Source organism: Oryctolagus cuniculus, chromosome 7, assembly GCF_964237555.1.
Source record: "Oryctolagus cuniculus chromosome 7, mOryCun1.1, whole genome shotgun sequence".
NCBI lineage: Eukaryota > Metazoa > Chordata > Mammalia > Lagomorpha > Leporidae > Oryctolagus > Oryctolagus cuniculus.
In genome coordinates, this window is record NC_091438.1 from 10,542,349 (window position 1) to 10,558,365 (window position 16,017).

Genomic DNA, 16,017 nt, shown 5'->3' on the forward strand with positions numbered 1-16,017 from the left:
TTGCTTTCTGAGGCTTCAGTTACCCACAGTCAACGATGTTCTAAAAATAGTACATGGAAAGTTCCAGAAATAAACAATTCATGAGTTTTAAATCGCTTGCCATTCCGAGTAGCATGATGAAATGTTGTGCTGTCCTGCTCCATCCTGCTCGGGACATAGCTCACCACTTTGCCCAGTGTATCCCCCTATAAATTCTCCTGCCCAGTGGTCGGATAATGGTCCCTTTGATGATACCTTGACTGTCAAGTGTAGCAGTGCTCGTGGTCAGGTAACTCTGACTTTACCTAACAATGGCCCAACACACGAGGGCAAGGAAGCCGGCAATTTAGGCGTGCCAAAGAGAAGCCATAGAATGCCTCTTTTGAGTGAAAAGGCAGAGTTGCTAAGATCTACAGTAAGAAAAAAAAATCTGTGAAGAAGGAAAAAGAAGTTTGCTGGTTTTGCTGCTGCATCTCAAACTGCAAGAGTTACAGCCACAGTGCAGGTTTAAGTGCTTAGTTAAAATGCAGAGGCGTTTGATGTGTGTATTTGTGCCTAGGGAAACACTTAGTATGTATGGGGTTCATACTGTCTGCAGAGTTAGGCGTGCACTGGGGGTCTTGGGTTGCATCTTGCGCAGATAAGGGAATCACTGTCTTGGAAGACAGGGGGTGGTTGCTGGGAACACCACGCATATCCATAGCCCTTCCAGGAAAATGAGACCCCGAGTGGATGCCCAGCATTGCTGGGAAGTGACAGTGCTCTACACACAAGTCTTCCGCTGTCCTGCTCTCTGAGAGGCAGGGCTGACATGTTATTAACGTGTGTCTTTTAGCCGTGTGCTGCTGCTGTCCAGAGCTTTCCTTCCCTCCTAGGCACAAGCAGCTCCATACTGCTTCCAGAGCAGCAAGGCTGCAGGACAGGGCTGGAAAGACCCTGCAGCTCGGCCCCGAGCGGCCCCTCGAACAGGCTGGCATGGGCGGGAGACGCTGTTGATGGCGGAGCCAGGCAGCCCCATTGGGGCAACTGCAGGATCTAGGGTAGAGAACCCGGTGTTTGGATGAGGATGGTAAAGACAGTGCTCAGGTCCTGAATGCCTGTCGGGGGTAGAGCCAGCAGGACTTCCTGACGAACTGGATGTGTGGTCAAAGGAAGTGAATTGAGAGTGTGCCACGGTTTCTTGTCTAAGCTGCTGGCCGCTGGCAGGCTGGAGACATCAGGGAGGAACAGATTTGGGGAAGTTGGTGACATCGGGAACCTGTTGTTGTTCTTTAAGCTTTATTTTATTTATTTTTTGAAAGGCAGAGTGCCAAAGAGGAAGAGAGACAGATAAAGAGATCTCCATCCATTAGTCCACTCTCAAACTAGCCACAATGGCTAGGGTTGGGCCAGGCCAAAGCTAGGAGCCTGGAACTCTGTCCAGGTCTCCCATATGGATGGCAGGGACCCAAGGACTTGGGCCATGTTCTGCTGCTTTCCCAGGCCCATTAGCAGGAGGCTGGATTGGAAACAGAGCAGCCTGGGAGCAAACTGACGCTCTCATCCAGGATGCTGGCGTTGCAGGCAGCGGCATGACCCCTGAGCCACAGCCCAGCCCCAGGAAGGTGTTTGGAGATGCCCACTAGACATCCTAGTAGAGACGGCAGGGAAACGGAGGCTAGGATCAGGCTAGAGGAAGGGACGCAGGCCGGCCAGCAGCTAGTTAGCATTGGAAGCTTAGGGCCAAATGAACTGCCTGGGAGTGAGAGAGAAAAAAGAAAAAGTTAAGGCATCAATCACAAATAACTTCAATATTCAGGAAAGAGGCCACGGAAAAAGGATGTCAAATTAATCTGAACGTACGCAAGACAAGAGGGAGTCCCATAAGCCAAGGTACAAGTGTTTCCAGGAAGGGGCACAGAACATCAAACACCAAACACTGCTCCCAAGCTAAGACAAGCATTGAGAGTTGGCGAGGAATGAGACCGATACCAAAAAGGAAGCCTTATCTTGCTTCCGTCTAGCCCATTTCACAGGTAAGAAAACTGAGGTGAAGCACGACAGAGGAATTTGGCTCAGAGGCTGCAGCTGTTAAGCAGCAGAGCTGAGTTGTAACCTCAGCCTCCCTGTCTTAACCCTTGGGTGCCCCCCCCCACGATGCCACTCCACCCTGCATTGAAGTGGGTTTGAGCTTTAAAACTAACAGACGACTGAATCGTGGGAGATCCGTGCAGATGTGAGGGGGGGATGCCAGCTGCCACTCTGCTTCCAGTCCTCGTCTCTTGAGTGTCTGGGGATGATGACTCATTCCTGGCTTAGGGACTCCAGACAGCAGGGGCCAGCCTGGCCACCGTGGCGCCCTGCACTGTGGTGGGATGGAGACAGAGCTGGCGCTGCAGATGCTGCCAGCCCTGGCCCAGGAGATCTCTGTTCCTCCCATGCCCAGGGCACCTTGTGTTCCAGCTGAGGAGCCAGGCCCTCTGCAAAGTGGGCTGGGCGAGATGAGGGCTGTTCCCCAGCTGGGATGTGCCCACGCCCAGCTGCTAGGCCACTACTCCAATCCAGCAACAGAAACCTAACAGAGCCAGGTTCGTGAGGATTTGCCCAAAGAGTTATTCCTGCAGGTACAGGTTCCAGGACAGCACCCCATCTGATGTGGGGGGTCTCATGAGCAGGCACATCCCCCCAGAGAAAAAGTCCCCTCACCTGCGTAAGGAAATGCCCAGGGCCACATAGCCCCTGCCTGCCCTCAGGCCCCTTGGCCTCTGTGCCATGCAATTCCCCTGACATCTACCCTTCCACAGCCCCACGCTGCACCTCCAGACACCTCCTGCCCCACCCACGCCAGCCTCCAGCCTTCCTGAAGCACGGCCCGGCGTCCCCAAGTGACCACAGAGCCATCTTTTTTGCTTTTTCCAAGATTTACTTCTTCATCCAAAAGGCAGAGTGGCAGAGAGAGGGACAGGTGGGGGCGGAGGGGAGAAGGGCAGGTATCGTTCATCCTCTGGTTCACTCCCCAGATGGCTGCCACAGCCAAGGCTGGGCCAGGTCAAAGCCAGGAGCAAGGAGCTGGGAACTCTGCTGGGGGCGGCAGGGACCCCGGCACCCAGGCCATCCAGTGTAGGATTCCAGTCACTGTGGCACAAGGCCAGCCCCGGGACAACCACCTTAAGTTTCCTTCCTAAGTTCTAGACCTTTCCCGTGGATGGACAGGCTTCATTGTCTGAAGTCTTAGCTCTGTCTTTGCATACTTCAGCCACAAGTGCTAGCTGAATGATAGTGTTTGGTTTTGTAATGACAGAATGATCAGTCATCACTCTGCAAAGCATTTGATTTTTGACAGAGATGGTAGGGGGCTGGCACTGTGGCATAGTGGGTAAAGCCACTGCCTACTGTGCTGGTATCCCATATGGGTGCTGGTTCAAGTCCCAGCTGCTCCACCTCTGATCCAGCTCTCTGCTGTGGCCTGGGAAAGCAGTGAGATGGCCCAAGTCCTTGGGCCCCTGCACCCATGTGAAAGACCTGGAAGAAGCTGCTGTCTCCTGGCTTCAGATTGGCGCAGCTCCAGCCATTGCGGCCAGTGGGGAATGAACCAGCAGATGGAAGACCTCTCTCTCTCTCTCTCTCTCTCTCTCTCTGCCTCTGCCTCTGCCTCTCTGTAACTCTTTCAAATAAATAAATCTTAAAAAAAAAAAAAAAAAAAAAAAAAAAACAGAGATGGTAGAGGGTTCTGGAACCAAAGACCCTTAGAGTTCGACCCTACCCTGGGAAGCTTCAGATCTCAGCTGTGCCTGATGTCTTATGAGAGGAATCAAGATGGCCCAGGGGTGACACCGCCCCCACCCCAGGTCGAATGTGGGTGCAGCCCCTTCAGGGAGCCACACGCTCATCTCTCTGTTGAAGTCCCCGAGGAGGCCAATAATTTTTTAGGTGTTTAACTTTATTTAGCTTTGTTTCCCAAACTTACATGAACAGAGACTCTGTTATTTCACAGAGCTCCTGTGCAGGACAGGGCCTGGTCTGGGCTGAGTCAGGGCTGCGGAGGGGACAGAAGTCACCCCTCTCGGGCTGCAGCTTCTGACCCGGGAGTGGTCTCTTCTTAGATCTGTGTGGGGGCTGCCGTGTGGTGCAGCAGCTCCGATGCCACCCGGGCCCCCCAAAGCCGAGAGTGGAGTGCCTGGGTTCAAGTCCTCACTCTGCTTAGGATTCCAGCTTCCTGCTAATATGCACCCTGGGTGACGGCTCAAGTAGTCGGTGCCTTTCAAAAAAATAAAATAAATAAACCTCAATAAAACAGAAGAAGGGGCCGAAGTTGTTAACTTTGGACATGTCTTCTTTTTAAAAAATCCTGTCATTGGCCGGTGTTGTGGGGCAGCTGCTTAGGCCACCCCTTGCAGGGATGGCGTCCCATATTGGAGCCAGGATTGAGTCCTGGCTGCTTCGCTTCCGATACAGCTTCCTGCTAATGCACCTGGGAGCCAGCAGGACGTGACTAAGTGCTTGGGCCCCTGCCACTCATGTGGAAAACCAGGCTTCGGCCTGGCCCAAACGTGGCTGTTGCAGAAATTTAGAGAGTGAACCAGTAGATGGAAGATTCTCCCCCCCCACCCCACCCTGAGAATGGCCACAAAGCAAGTCAGGATCCCCCAGTGTCCCCTCCCCATCCCCCTGTGCTGGGCTGCTCTGCGTCTACTCCAGCTTTCTAATAGAGAGAAGCCATTAAGTTGTCCCCATTGTAATTTAGATCATAGAAGAGACTTCTGCACATTCTTTCAGGTTAAAATAACGGGGATAAAGAAAGTAGGCAAAATTATTCCACTGTAGCTACGTGCTTAATTATATGGAATACTGCATAAATTGTCAAGTGCAAAGAATTATTCTGATAAATTAAAATACTAATTAAATAGGCTATTGCAGAATTTTGAGAACATTATATGGTTCCGCTTCTTCAGGTAATTTGCATATCCTTCATCTAGTGAATTTAATTTTAAAGGACTTCTTTCTTATGTTTGGAAACCCTTTTTGTCTCCTATGAAGATAAAAATGGGCTTTCTGTGTTGTTCTCTGCCTTTATTAAAGTAGTTCCTCCCACTGTCTCCACATCCTGGCCTGCTGGCCAGCTCTCACGCACATCAACCCGAGAAGTCCAGGAAATGGCTTAAAAAAAAGAAAAAGAAATTGAAAAAGAGCTGGCAACTGGAATTTGATTGAACATTTGGCTGGAAGAAGTCTTCTTTCTCCCCACAACCTGGCAGTGTCATCAGGGGGTTCGCTGAGAGGCGCGAGAGCCTGCTGGGCGTCCTGGGTTGTTTCCCCCAGACCCAAACTGAGAGGCGAGGTTCCCATTGGGTGAGCTGCTGAGCCCGAGAACTTGGTGCAGGTGCCACGGGCATCTGTGAGAATGCTCAGCTGACATCACAGCGCCGTGAAGCCCAAGGGAGGTCTACGAAGAAATCCTCCTCGTGGCTGCCCCAGGAAGTCCATCAGGAAGCATCTCACAACAGTCACTGTGGGGGAAGCATGTTGCGGAGAATTCCAGCATGCTCTGTGGACAACGAACAGATGCTGAGGACGACTGTGCTTTGTGTTGCTTTCTTAGGCTCATGAGTATTTGAGCTCAAAAAGGAAGAAACATGTGTTTTGGCACAGCAGGTTAGGCTGCCGCTTGCCATGCCCCTGCATCCCATATCTGAGTGCCTGTTTGAGTCCCAGCTGAAAGATTCTCTCCCTCCTTCCCTCCCTCTCTCCCTCTCCTTCTCTCTCTCCCTCCCTCTCCCTCCCTCTCTCCCTCTCTCCCTCCCTCTCCCTCCCTCTCTCCCTCTCTCCCTCCCTCTCCCTCCCTCTCTCCCTCTCTCCCTCTCCCCCTCTCTCCCTCTCCTCTCTCTCCCTCTTCCTCTCTCCCTCTCCTTCTCTCTCTCCCTCTCCCTCTCTCCCTCTCTCCCTCTCCTCTCTCTCCCTCTTCCTCTCTCCCTCTCCTTCTCTCTCTCCCTCTCTCCCTCTCCTCTCTCTCCCTCTTCCTCTCTCCCTCTTCTTCTCTTTCTCTCTCCCTCTCTCCCTCTCCTTCTCTCCCTCCCTCTCCCTCTCCCCCTCTCTCTCTTTCCTTCTCTGCCTCTCTCCCTCTCCTTCTCTTTCTCTCTCCCTCTCTCCCTCTCCTTCTCTCCCTCCCTCTCCCTCTCCCCCTCTCTCTCTTTCCTTCTCTGCCTCTCTCCCTCTCCCTCTCTCCTTCTCTCCCTCCCTCTCCCTCTCTCCCTCTCCTTCTCTCTCTCTCCCTCTCCTTCTCTCCCTCCCTCTCCCTCTCTCCCTCTCTCTCTTTCCTTCTCTGCCTCTCTCCCTCTCCTTCTCTCCCTCCCTCTCCCTCTCTCCCTCTCTCCTTCTTTCCCTCCCTCTCTCTCTCTCCCTCTCTCCCTCTGTCCCTCTCCTTCTCTCTCTCCCTCTCCCTCTCCCCCTCTCTGCTCCCCTCTCCACTGCTGTGTCTTTCAAACAGATGCCAATAAAAATAAATAAACACAAAGCAAATAAGAAACAAACAGAAGAGCTATGTTGCTTCGGATAAATTGTGTGACATTTTACGTAGGCTAGAAAAAATGGGAAATCTCACAGCCTCTCTCTTTTTCCGTCATCGCCACCAATGAGAGATTTCAAAATGCACAAAATAAAATAGAAAGGGAGAGCAGGCACTGTTGAAAGGCAATTGAAGCCAGAGACTGACAAGGTCACAAGAGAGCACAAGCCCACGTTATCAGGGAGCTGGATTGGAAGTGGAGCAGCCAGGACTTGAATCAGTGCCCATTTGGAATGTCGGCATTGTAGGTGGCAGCTTGACCCATTATGCCACAATGCCAGCCCCACAGAGTTTGTCCTTTATCTTGTTATTCCACACTGCCAAGGGGACTTGCAGTGTTGAAAGCACTCTGTGCCCTCCAATGGGAAAATGGGGGACCAGGATTCTGTCCCCTTTGAGAGTCCCCACTTTCTTGACATCTCTGCAGGGCACTGCTGGGCTTTCCAGGGGACAAGGGAGTTCCAGGAAGTGCACCAGGGGGTTGGCATGATTCTGCAGTGAATTATTAAACAGAGGTGGTGGGCACCACCTTGGGAAGGTGGAGGTGACTGCAGGAGCCAGGCAGGCTTTCTGTGACATGTTCTGCCAGACCTTCCATCTCCCTGGTATCACAGCCATGATTAGCCTTTGCCTAGCCAGGACGTCTGACTGCCCCTGATGTCCTGGTGAAAAATAGGAAGAAATGTGGACAGAGGGATGTCCTGTAGGTTAGATTCCTCACTCGAATAGCCACAGGTAAAGAACAAACTCTGTGGGGCCGGCATTGTGACATAACGGGTCAAGCTGCCGCCTGCAACGCCGACATTCCAAATGGGCACTGGTTCAAGTCCTGGCTGCTCCACTTCCAATCCAGCTCTCTGATAATGCACCTGGGAAAGCAGCAGAGGATGGCCCAGGTCCCTGGACCCCTGCACTCAGGTGGGAGACCAGGATGAAGCTCCTGGCTCCTGCCTTCAACCTGGCCCAGTCTCAGCCATTGCGGCCATTTGGGGAGTCAACCGGTAGATGGAAGATCTCTCTCTATATATATCTCTATCTGTTCCTGTCTCTGTTACTCTCACTTTCAAGTAATAACTAAAATAAATCTTTAAAAATGGCTAAATCAACTATATTATTAAATTATTAAAAAATTTTGTGGGTTAATCTAACTTGGAAAGATAGCTTAGTCATCCCTGCCTCTGTTCCTGGGTCTATTTTGTCTGTGTCTGTCTGTGTGTGTGTGTGGGGGGGGGGGGTTACTTAAATAGAAATTTAAGAATCTTCCTCGTGGGTGAGGTAGCTCTCACCCTGCAGTCTGGGTGAAGAACAGCCGGGACCCTAGCATGAACTGAACACTGCAGTGTGGATCGTAACCGGCACAGATGTCATCTTGAGGTTGAAGAGGAGTCTAGGTGAAGACGTGGTGCCATTCCACAGGGCAAAGGCCTCGCCGTGCTACCCCAGCCGCTCAGACTGTTCAGCACAGCTGCAAAGCAGGTGGCTGGTCTGTCACACCTGCAGAACAGGGGATGCACACCTAGGTTTTTCCCACAGAAAGTGGAGTCCAGATCCTGATCCTTTGCTGCCACTCTGGGGGCTGCACCAGGAGTGGGACACTCAAGTGTGGTCAAGCGTCTTTCAGAAGGTCCATGGGCTTAGGAAAGAGCACACGTCCAGGACACGCCCCCCACTCCTGCCGCCTTCCATCCCCCACCTGCTCTTCCACTCCCAACCCTGTCGCAGACAGACATGGTGTCTTCTCAGCCCTCTCCCCCCGAAGCTCAGCTCAGAGACAGCACGGATCTGGCTGGCCTGGTGCCTAGTACATGGGAGGCCTGAATGGGTGGAGGAATGAATGAACACAGGAGAGGAAGGGGTGGAGAGCATGATACTGAAGTCTGACTAATCCTAGCAGGTAGCTCCTGGTAAGACAAGGGAGCAAACTTTTTAACACATGCGGTTTACTATACCCTGGTTCTGGACTTTCTGGATGGGGCCAGGAGGAGTGTTTTCACAAAGGCCCCAAGTTTGGGGGAGCTAAACAAACTCCCTGTTCTGGGGTCAGAGCAAGGAGCAGAAAGTCTGTCCTGAAGACGAGGAGAAACCAGGGGATATCGGGTGCCCTTCCTGTTGGGTAGAAGAACAGAGAGAACCAGGTCCTGCTGCTCTGAGGGCAAGCTGGTGAGAGGCACAGTGATGCCATGGGAACAGGAAGATTTAATCATCTGAATAGCCTAGAACTAAGTCACCTCTACCTGGTGTTTCCATAATCCTCCTCCTGGTGGCTCCATCCCACTTCTACCTGGTGTTTCCATAATCCTCCTCCTGGTGGCTCCATCCCACCTCTACCTGGTGTTTCCATAATCCTTCTCCTGGTGGCTCCATCCCACCTCTACCTGATGTTTCCATAATCCTCCTCCTGATGGATCCATCCCACTTCTACCTGGTGTTTCCATAATCCTCCTCCTGATGGATCCATCCCACTTCTACCCGGTGTTTCCATAATCCTCCTCCTGATGGCTCCATCCCACCTCTACCTGGTGTTTCCATAATCCTCCTCCTGGTGGCTCCATCCCACCTCTACCTGGTGTTTCCATAATCCTCCTCCTGATGGATCCATCCCACTTCTACCTGGTGTTTCCATAATCCTCCTCCTGGTGGCTCCATCCCACTTCTACCTGGTGTTTCCATAATCCTCCTCCTGGTGGCTCCATCCCACTTCTACCTGGTGTTTCCATAATCCTCCTCCTGGTGGCTCCATCCCACTTCTACCTGGTGTTTCCATAATCCTCCTCCTGGTGGCTCCATCCCACTTCTACCTGATGTTTCCATAATCCTCCTCCTGAAGGATCCATCCCACTTCTACCTGATGTTTCCATAATCCTCCTCCTGGTGGCTCCATCCCACCTCTACCTGGTGTTTCCATAATCCTCCTCCTGGTGGCTCCATCCCACCTCTACCTGGTGTTTCCATAATCCTCCTCCTGATGGATCCATCCCACCTCTACCTGGTGTTTCCATAATCCTCCTCCTGGTGGCTCCATCCCACTTCTACCCGGTGTTTCCATAATCCTCCTCCTGGTGGCTCCATCCCACTTCTACCCGGTGTTTCCATAATCCTCCTCCTGGTGGCTCCATCCCACTTCTACCCGGTGTTTCCATAATCCTCCTCCTGGTGGCTCCATCCCACCTCTACCTGATGTTTCCATAATCCTCCTCCTGATGGCTCCATCCCACCTCTACCTGATGTTTCCATAATCCTCCTCCTGATGGCTCCATCCCACCTCTACCTGATGTTTCCATAATGCCTCCTCCTGATGGCTCCATCCCACCTCTACCTGGTGGCTCCATCCTCTTCCTGTTGCCTCCATCCCACCTCCTCCTGGTGGATCCATCACACTCTACCTGGTGGCTTTATCAGACCTCCACAGGACTCTACTGTCAGTCCAGGACTTCCTGGGAAGTGTGTCTTTTGATCTCTACTCAGCCCCTACCCCACCTACCCACTTCTTTTTGTATTTTGGCGTATGATTCCCTAGAGTGCTTCATTCTGGTCTCAGGAACAAACCTTTAAAATGGATTCTTGCCATTTTCCCCCCACCCTTGCTCATCCAGACAAGATTCCCAGAACTCGCTGGGTCCCCAGGGCAGAAGCACCTAGCAGAGAAACATCCCTAATCAGAATCTGTGGCTATGAGCATCACTCATCATAGTTCCTGGCCTTGGTGACAGACGGGCCCAGATCACAGCGGCTCAGATCCAGGACTTAGAGACAGATCCGCCTCTGACTGAGCAGTGACATCACTTTGTTCCCCATTTCTTGAATGGAGGTCTAGAATGTACAGTCTAGGTGGGTTTAAGCAGGAAATAAGCTAACGTACAAACAGTGACTGCATCGGTGACTGGCAGGTAGCAGATATTAACAGCAGGCAACCTTACATTTAAATATTCATTATTTAGATTTGGACTTAAACTTGTGTCTTGGGTTCTTGGATTATTTCAGGGACAAAGCAGTTCGTTACTCTATTAAAGGCCTTTATACTCTGAAAACAATACACTAATTTACATGGCTCAGGTCGCTTGCCTCGCTTGCTGATGGCTTTGAATGGGCCAGACGGAACGGAGAAAAGGTCAAGGCAATTTTTTTTCTTTTTTCTTTTTCTTTTTTTTTTTTTTTGACAGGCAGAGTGGACAGTAAGAGAGAGAGACAGGTCAGCACGCTGCGGCCAGCGCACCGCGCTGATCCGAAGGCAGGAGCCAGGTGCTTCTCCTGGTCTCCCATGGGGTGCAGGGCCCAGCACTTGGGCCATCCTCCACTGCACTCCCTGGCCACAGCAGAGAGCTGGCCTGGAAGAGGGGCAACCGGGACAGAATCTGGCGCCCTGACCGGGACTAGAACCTGGTGTGCCGGCGCCGCAAGGTGGAGGATTAGCCTAGTGAGCCGCGGCGCTGGCTCAAGGCAGTTTTGAGAAGCTTGTCAAGCAGTACCCAGAGGCACGCTGGCCGGGGCCACTGGAAGAACCCTCACAACTCCAGAGCCCATGAAACGAAGATGCGTGTGCCGGGGGCCCGTGCAGTCGGCGTGGGAGGCAGATAGCATTGCGAGCACACAGGGGCCATGCGTGTGCTGTGGCTCTGGGCACCAATCAAAGGGCAACGACACAGCCAGTCAAACCCTCACCAGCACTTAGCGGTTGCTCAGAATTGTTCTGTAGGTTGAGCAAGCTCGCTCTTATGCACACAGAATCACGCCGACACACACATCTCCGGGGGTGATTCTAACAGCAGGTGGATTAAAGACTCCCTGAAGCACAGTCGCACGCAGAGGCCACTCCTGGGTGTCCCACGATGACAGCATCCATCACACCATTGGTGTTGGTGACACGACACTCTGACAAAGAGCTTCTTACAGTCTTCCAGAGACTAAAGGCAATTGTTCAGAGGCTGGTTAATGTAGTGCTATCTCGGGCTTGTTAGAAGGCATCGTCTGCATGTATCAATAAAGTTTTATTGGAACACGGCCCCATCCATCCGCTCTGTACACCGCACGGCAGGACAGAGTTGCTGCACCAGAGACCGTTGCCTGCCAAGCCTAAAATACTTTCTGGCCCTGTAGGACATTTTGCTCACCCCTGGACTGGATTATTCTCCATCATTAATGGTCAGGCTGCAGACATATGCTTTTGCTGGTTAGTGATGACTGAAGTGTTTTTTAAACTCCTTTGTTGATGCACTTCCTGTTTCTCCGTCTGTTTAAAGGAGTTCACTAGGTGTTATCCCACCCCCAAATAGTTTGTCATGAACTAACATATTTCCTTTGTTCCTCGCAGAACATTAAAATTGATTATTTTGTACTCCGTGTCTTTAAAAGATACTCTCCCGGGGCTGACATTGTGGCACAGTGGGTTGAGCTGCCACTTACTGCTCCCACATCCCATGTCGGGGTGCTGGTTTGAGTCCAGGCCACCTCACTTCTGACCCAGCTCCCTGCGAATGTGCCTGGAAAGCCAGAAGGTGGCCCAATTACTTGGGCCCCTGCCAGCTACAGTTCTGGGCTCCTGGCTTCAGCGTGGCCCAGTACCAGCTGTTTAGGTGCAGTTCACTCCTTTAGGGAGTGAACCAGCAGATGGAAGGTAGCCCTCTCGCTCTCGCTCACTCTCTCTACCTTTTAAATAATAAATAAATAAATCCTTACACAGTTGAAAGTATTCTCTTGCTGTTCGAAGTTTACATGTGCAGCTCACCGTCCACCCTCCTCCTACATCCGTACCCTATCCTAAAGTAATTTAAAGTACTTTTGATCTAACCCAGATTATTTTACGTCTGCTTCATTCTTTCAGTACAGTGAATGATTACCTGTATGTAAAAAAAAAAAACATTCATTTGTTCAAAGAAAAAAAAAACTCCCTATAAGACAATGAAAATGCCCTAAAGATGGGAGAGCAGCCTATAACAAGATCTCATTTGTATCCCGTAAAAGATATAATTTCATTACTCGGGATTAATGCAGGGGTATTACAATAAGAGGTGAAAGTAATTGCTATTTTCTTGCTATCTTGTTCTGTATTAATCACAATTGCAAAGCACTCTTTATTCATAGGGTTTGCAATAAAATTCTGTTTTTCCTGGTTTTCATTTCCAAAGTGACAGGGGCTTTATCCAAAAGAATATTTCTGCAGAATCGTAAGCCAAGGTCAATTGCCTTGTGACACACTCCCTCTCTGTGAAGTGGGGGCAGGTGGGCTCGCCGTTGTGGGCATTGGAGTGGCTGAGTTTTCATTTACATCTGCTAATTGTTTCCAAAGCTCATTTCTCCGGGTCTGATACTGAGTGTAATTCATTCTCTGAAAGTCTTCCTCGTTCTAAGCCAGGAGCACACTAGAATGGATTAGGCTTTTATTGGTGCTAAATTATTATAGAATGTTTCTTGGAGAGACTTGAATAAAGGAAGAAATAGCTGTCAGCTTTAATAACATAAATACACACATTCAGCTGCGCCTTCAAGGGAGCTGTTTTAAATAATGCTACTCGATAAAACATATTTCCCGATGATTATATAATTAACAACCAATATATCCTTTTAACATAAGACTTTGCCATTTGAAAGCTGTTCTGTACACAATGTCTCATCAAGTCTTCACAGCCATTCTGTGAATTTCCCAGTCTGACATCATTTCACAGATGAGGGCAAAGGTACACGGTAGTGCCTACCGGACATGGACCAGGCTTCTCATGGGAAGCAGGGTCTCAAGTCAGGGCCTCCAACTCAGGCTTCCTAACTCCACACTGGTCCATCAGAGCACCTGTTCTAGTAGACAGTCCAGCCTGGGATGTAATTGAAGTTTTCAGTGGAGGAAAACGCTAAATGCTCAGCTGTGACTTCAGGCCCATTCCTTCCCCCAGCTAAACCCTGTGCTTCTTAATTTTTTTTCTAACAGTGGACAACAAAGACAAACTGGAAAAAGCTTCTGGATTGAAAATTCTTCAAACCGGAACCGGGTCGGTGAGTACATGAGGGGCTGGTGGTGGTGCTGGTCTTGTTTCTGGTGCAGGCTCGGCACCGGTGTCCGGTGTGTGGGTTGGTTGCACCAATGTTGTGTTGCACACGGAAGACCACTGGGTAGCTCCTCCCACTGGTAGGGAATGCTGGTCGGTGTTGGCGACTGGCAGATTCGACTCTGTGTTTGGCTGCCTTTGAAATCCTAATTCGGTGTCTCCCCAAGAAAAACAGTCATGCATAAGAAAAACAGAGAAACTGTCAGAAAACATGTATTTTCTGCTTCAGATACTTCATAATTGCTGAATTTGTGAAAATGAACAAGTGTAGAGAAATTACTCTTTCCTCTTGGGATCTAGTAAAACAAATTTTTATCTTCTTATAAATATATATATCTTAAATATATATATATATATCTTATTATATATATTTGGAATTGGTCATGTAAAGGAATGAATACTTTCATAATGTAACTTAAAATCTATCTGATACCGGTTATGTCCAAACATTGCTATCTTGGTATCAAAAAGAGGTCCTTGACCAAACACTCCATCGGGCAATTACAGCCGATGGTCCTCCCTTCCCCCGCACCTTGCCAATACTGGCTTCCCCAGCCGCGTGGCAATTTAATGAACTGTACACAGAGCCGCGACACGATCCCTCGCAGGAGTGGTATGATGCCACTCCTAAGTCAGCGTGGACCGAAACCAATCTGTACTATTGCGTTTGAAATTTTAGATTTCACAGCACTCACCATTAAAGATAATTAACTATTAAGGAGTGCTTATTTGTGAGTGTTCTTGCTACACAGCAGAGATGTCCTCTGCAGAGCCACTTGAAGATTAGTTGCTTCTTTGGGGAAATCTCTAATTCACTGGCTCTGAGTCTTGGGCTCTTGAAATAAGAACTTCCTTAATTGGTTGCTCTTCCCAAACACAGGCTCCTGTGCTTACCAAATAGTATATTCTTAAGAACTGCTTGAATTGCAACTGTGCCTTGGAAATGTTCGTGTTTAGTTAAACGATGGGCAAATGCAGGAGAGAAACACAACAAAGGGCTGATGGGAACTTTTGAGAAATTGCTTGAAGAGTCCTGATGGGTACTACGGTTCTTGGTGTTTTTCCCATTGCCTTTTTGGCACAGGCTGGATTAATGAAGCATTTGACAGCTCTGACATCCCGGTCTTTTCCCTGGTAGCTCGCTGTAGCTTTAGCAGCCAGTGAAGGAAGAGAAAGAAAGCAAGTGTCTTGGGGTTCCCAAGAACCATCTGTATCCTGGGGCAGGTGCAGTGACCGATGGCAGAGGGGGCCAGAATGGCTTAGAGAATTAAAGTCAGTGGTAGGGGTGCGTTGATTCGGCTGCCTGTCTCTTGATATTGAGAAGATCTGACATACCCGGGCCTCCCTCCCCGCTTTCCAAGCTCATCACGTGGCATAATCTGGCGTCTTATTCATTCCTATAGAAAGAATCATGGTGTCCAGTAAGTGCAAACCTTAATTGATACTGGCTATCATTGGTGTAACCCAACCAGAGGAAGCCCAGTGCTATGAGCCCTTTCCTTCACCATAAATTATTTAGGCTACATTGGAAACCAGCTATGATGGGTTGGGAAGTGTCTTTGTGGTGAAGCACGTTGTACCCCGAGAAGCTGGAGAGGTAGGCATGGCATTGGTGAACGATGAGACTCTGGGGCTCGTTTGGGAGGTGACTAGCCTGATACCTGGTGTCTGGTGCCATCTTCCTGTTTGGGACATAGACTCCCATTAATTCCAGGAGAGAGAGGCAGGATGCCGGGATAGGGCTGAACTGACTGGCCGGCTCTGGTCAAGCATGGCTTTCACACGTACCTCCTGCACTTTGCCTCCTAAGCTTTGGCAACCGAATGCTATCATCAGTACAAATCCAAGCCTGAAGGTCAGACCCTCCACTGTGGCCTGCTTAGGATGAAGCTGCTTCTGCCCCACACAGAGGAAGCAGCCACAGAAAGTTGCAACATCAGCGTTGTGACTCCATGGCAACAACAGGGCCAAACTCTGATTTCTGGCACCTTCTTAGCACCGGGCACTGTTTCCTTCTATCAGGAAATTTTAAGCTTATCCTTTTCCGTACTCGATGTGCTCCTTAAATCCAATGGCCTTCTTCAATTCTGCAAAATTTTCATCCATTATTTTTTTGAATATCGGCTCACTTTCAATCTTTGTTGCCTCTATTGCAAGTCGGATAATCACAGTATCCCTCTCATTGGATTTTGTAAAGGTTTATTGAACTATAAAACACTTGAACATGGTAAGAACTCAAGAGCTTCACTCATGTTACTATTGCTGTTTGGATTCTTATATGATATTCTGATAGACACATGTTGGACCTTCTTTATCCATCCTCTTTGCCTCATAGTTTTACCTCCTGCTCATTGCATCTGTGGTTTCTCCCTCATGGAGGTTTATTCTCTTGTGTAGTTTATGAGGGTTGTTTAGTTCGCTTTTTAAATTGTTGATTTGTCATTAGCAAGATTGATGATTCTG

General features: G+C 49.8%; 1 protein-coding gene across 2 annotated transcripts in view; it reads left to right on the forward strand.

Moving 5' to 3' along the window:
- Positions 1-16,017, forward strand: part of PTPRN2 (protein tyrosine phosphatase receptor type N2) — a 1,115,035-nt gene that overhangs the window by 724,058 nt on the left and 374,960 nt on the right. For both annotated transcript variants that reach the window (XM_051857048.2, XM_051857049.2), the window contains one exon: positions 13,437-13,501. In XM_051857048.2, coding sequence (XP_051713008.2) covers positions 13,437-13,501 — 65 coding nt within the window. The remainder of the gene's footprint in view (positions 1-13,436; positions 13,502-16,017) is intronic.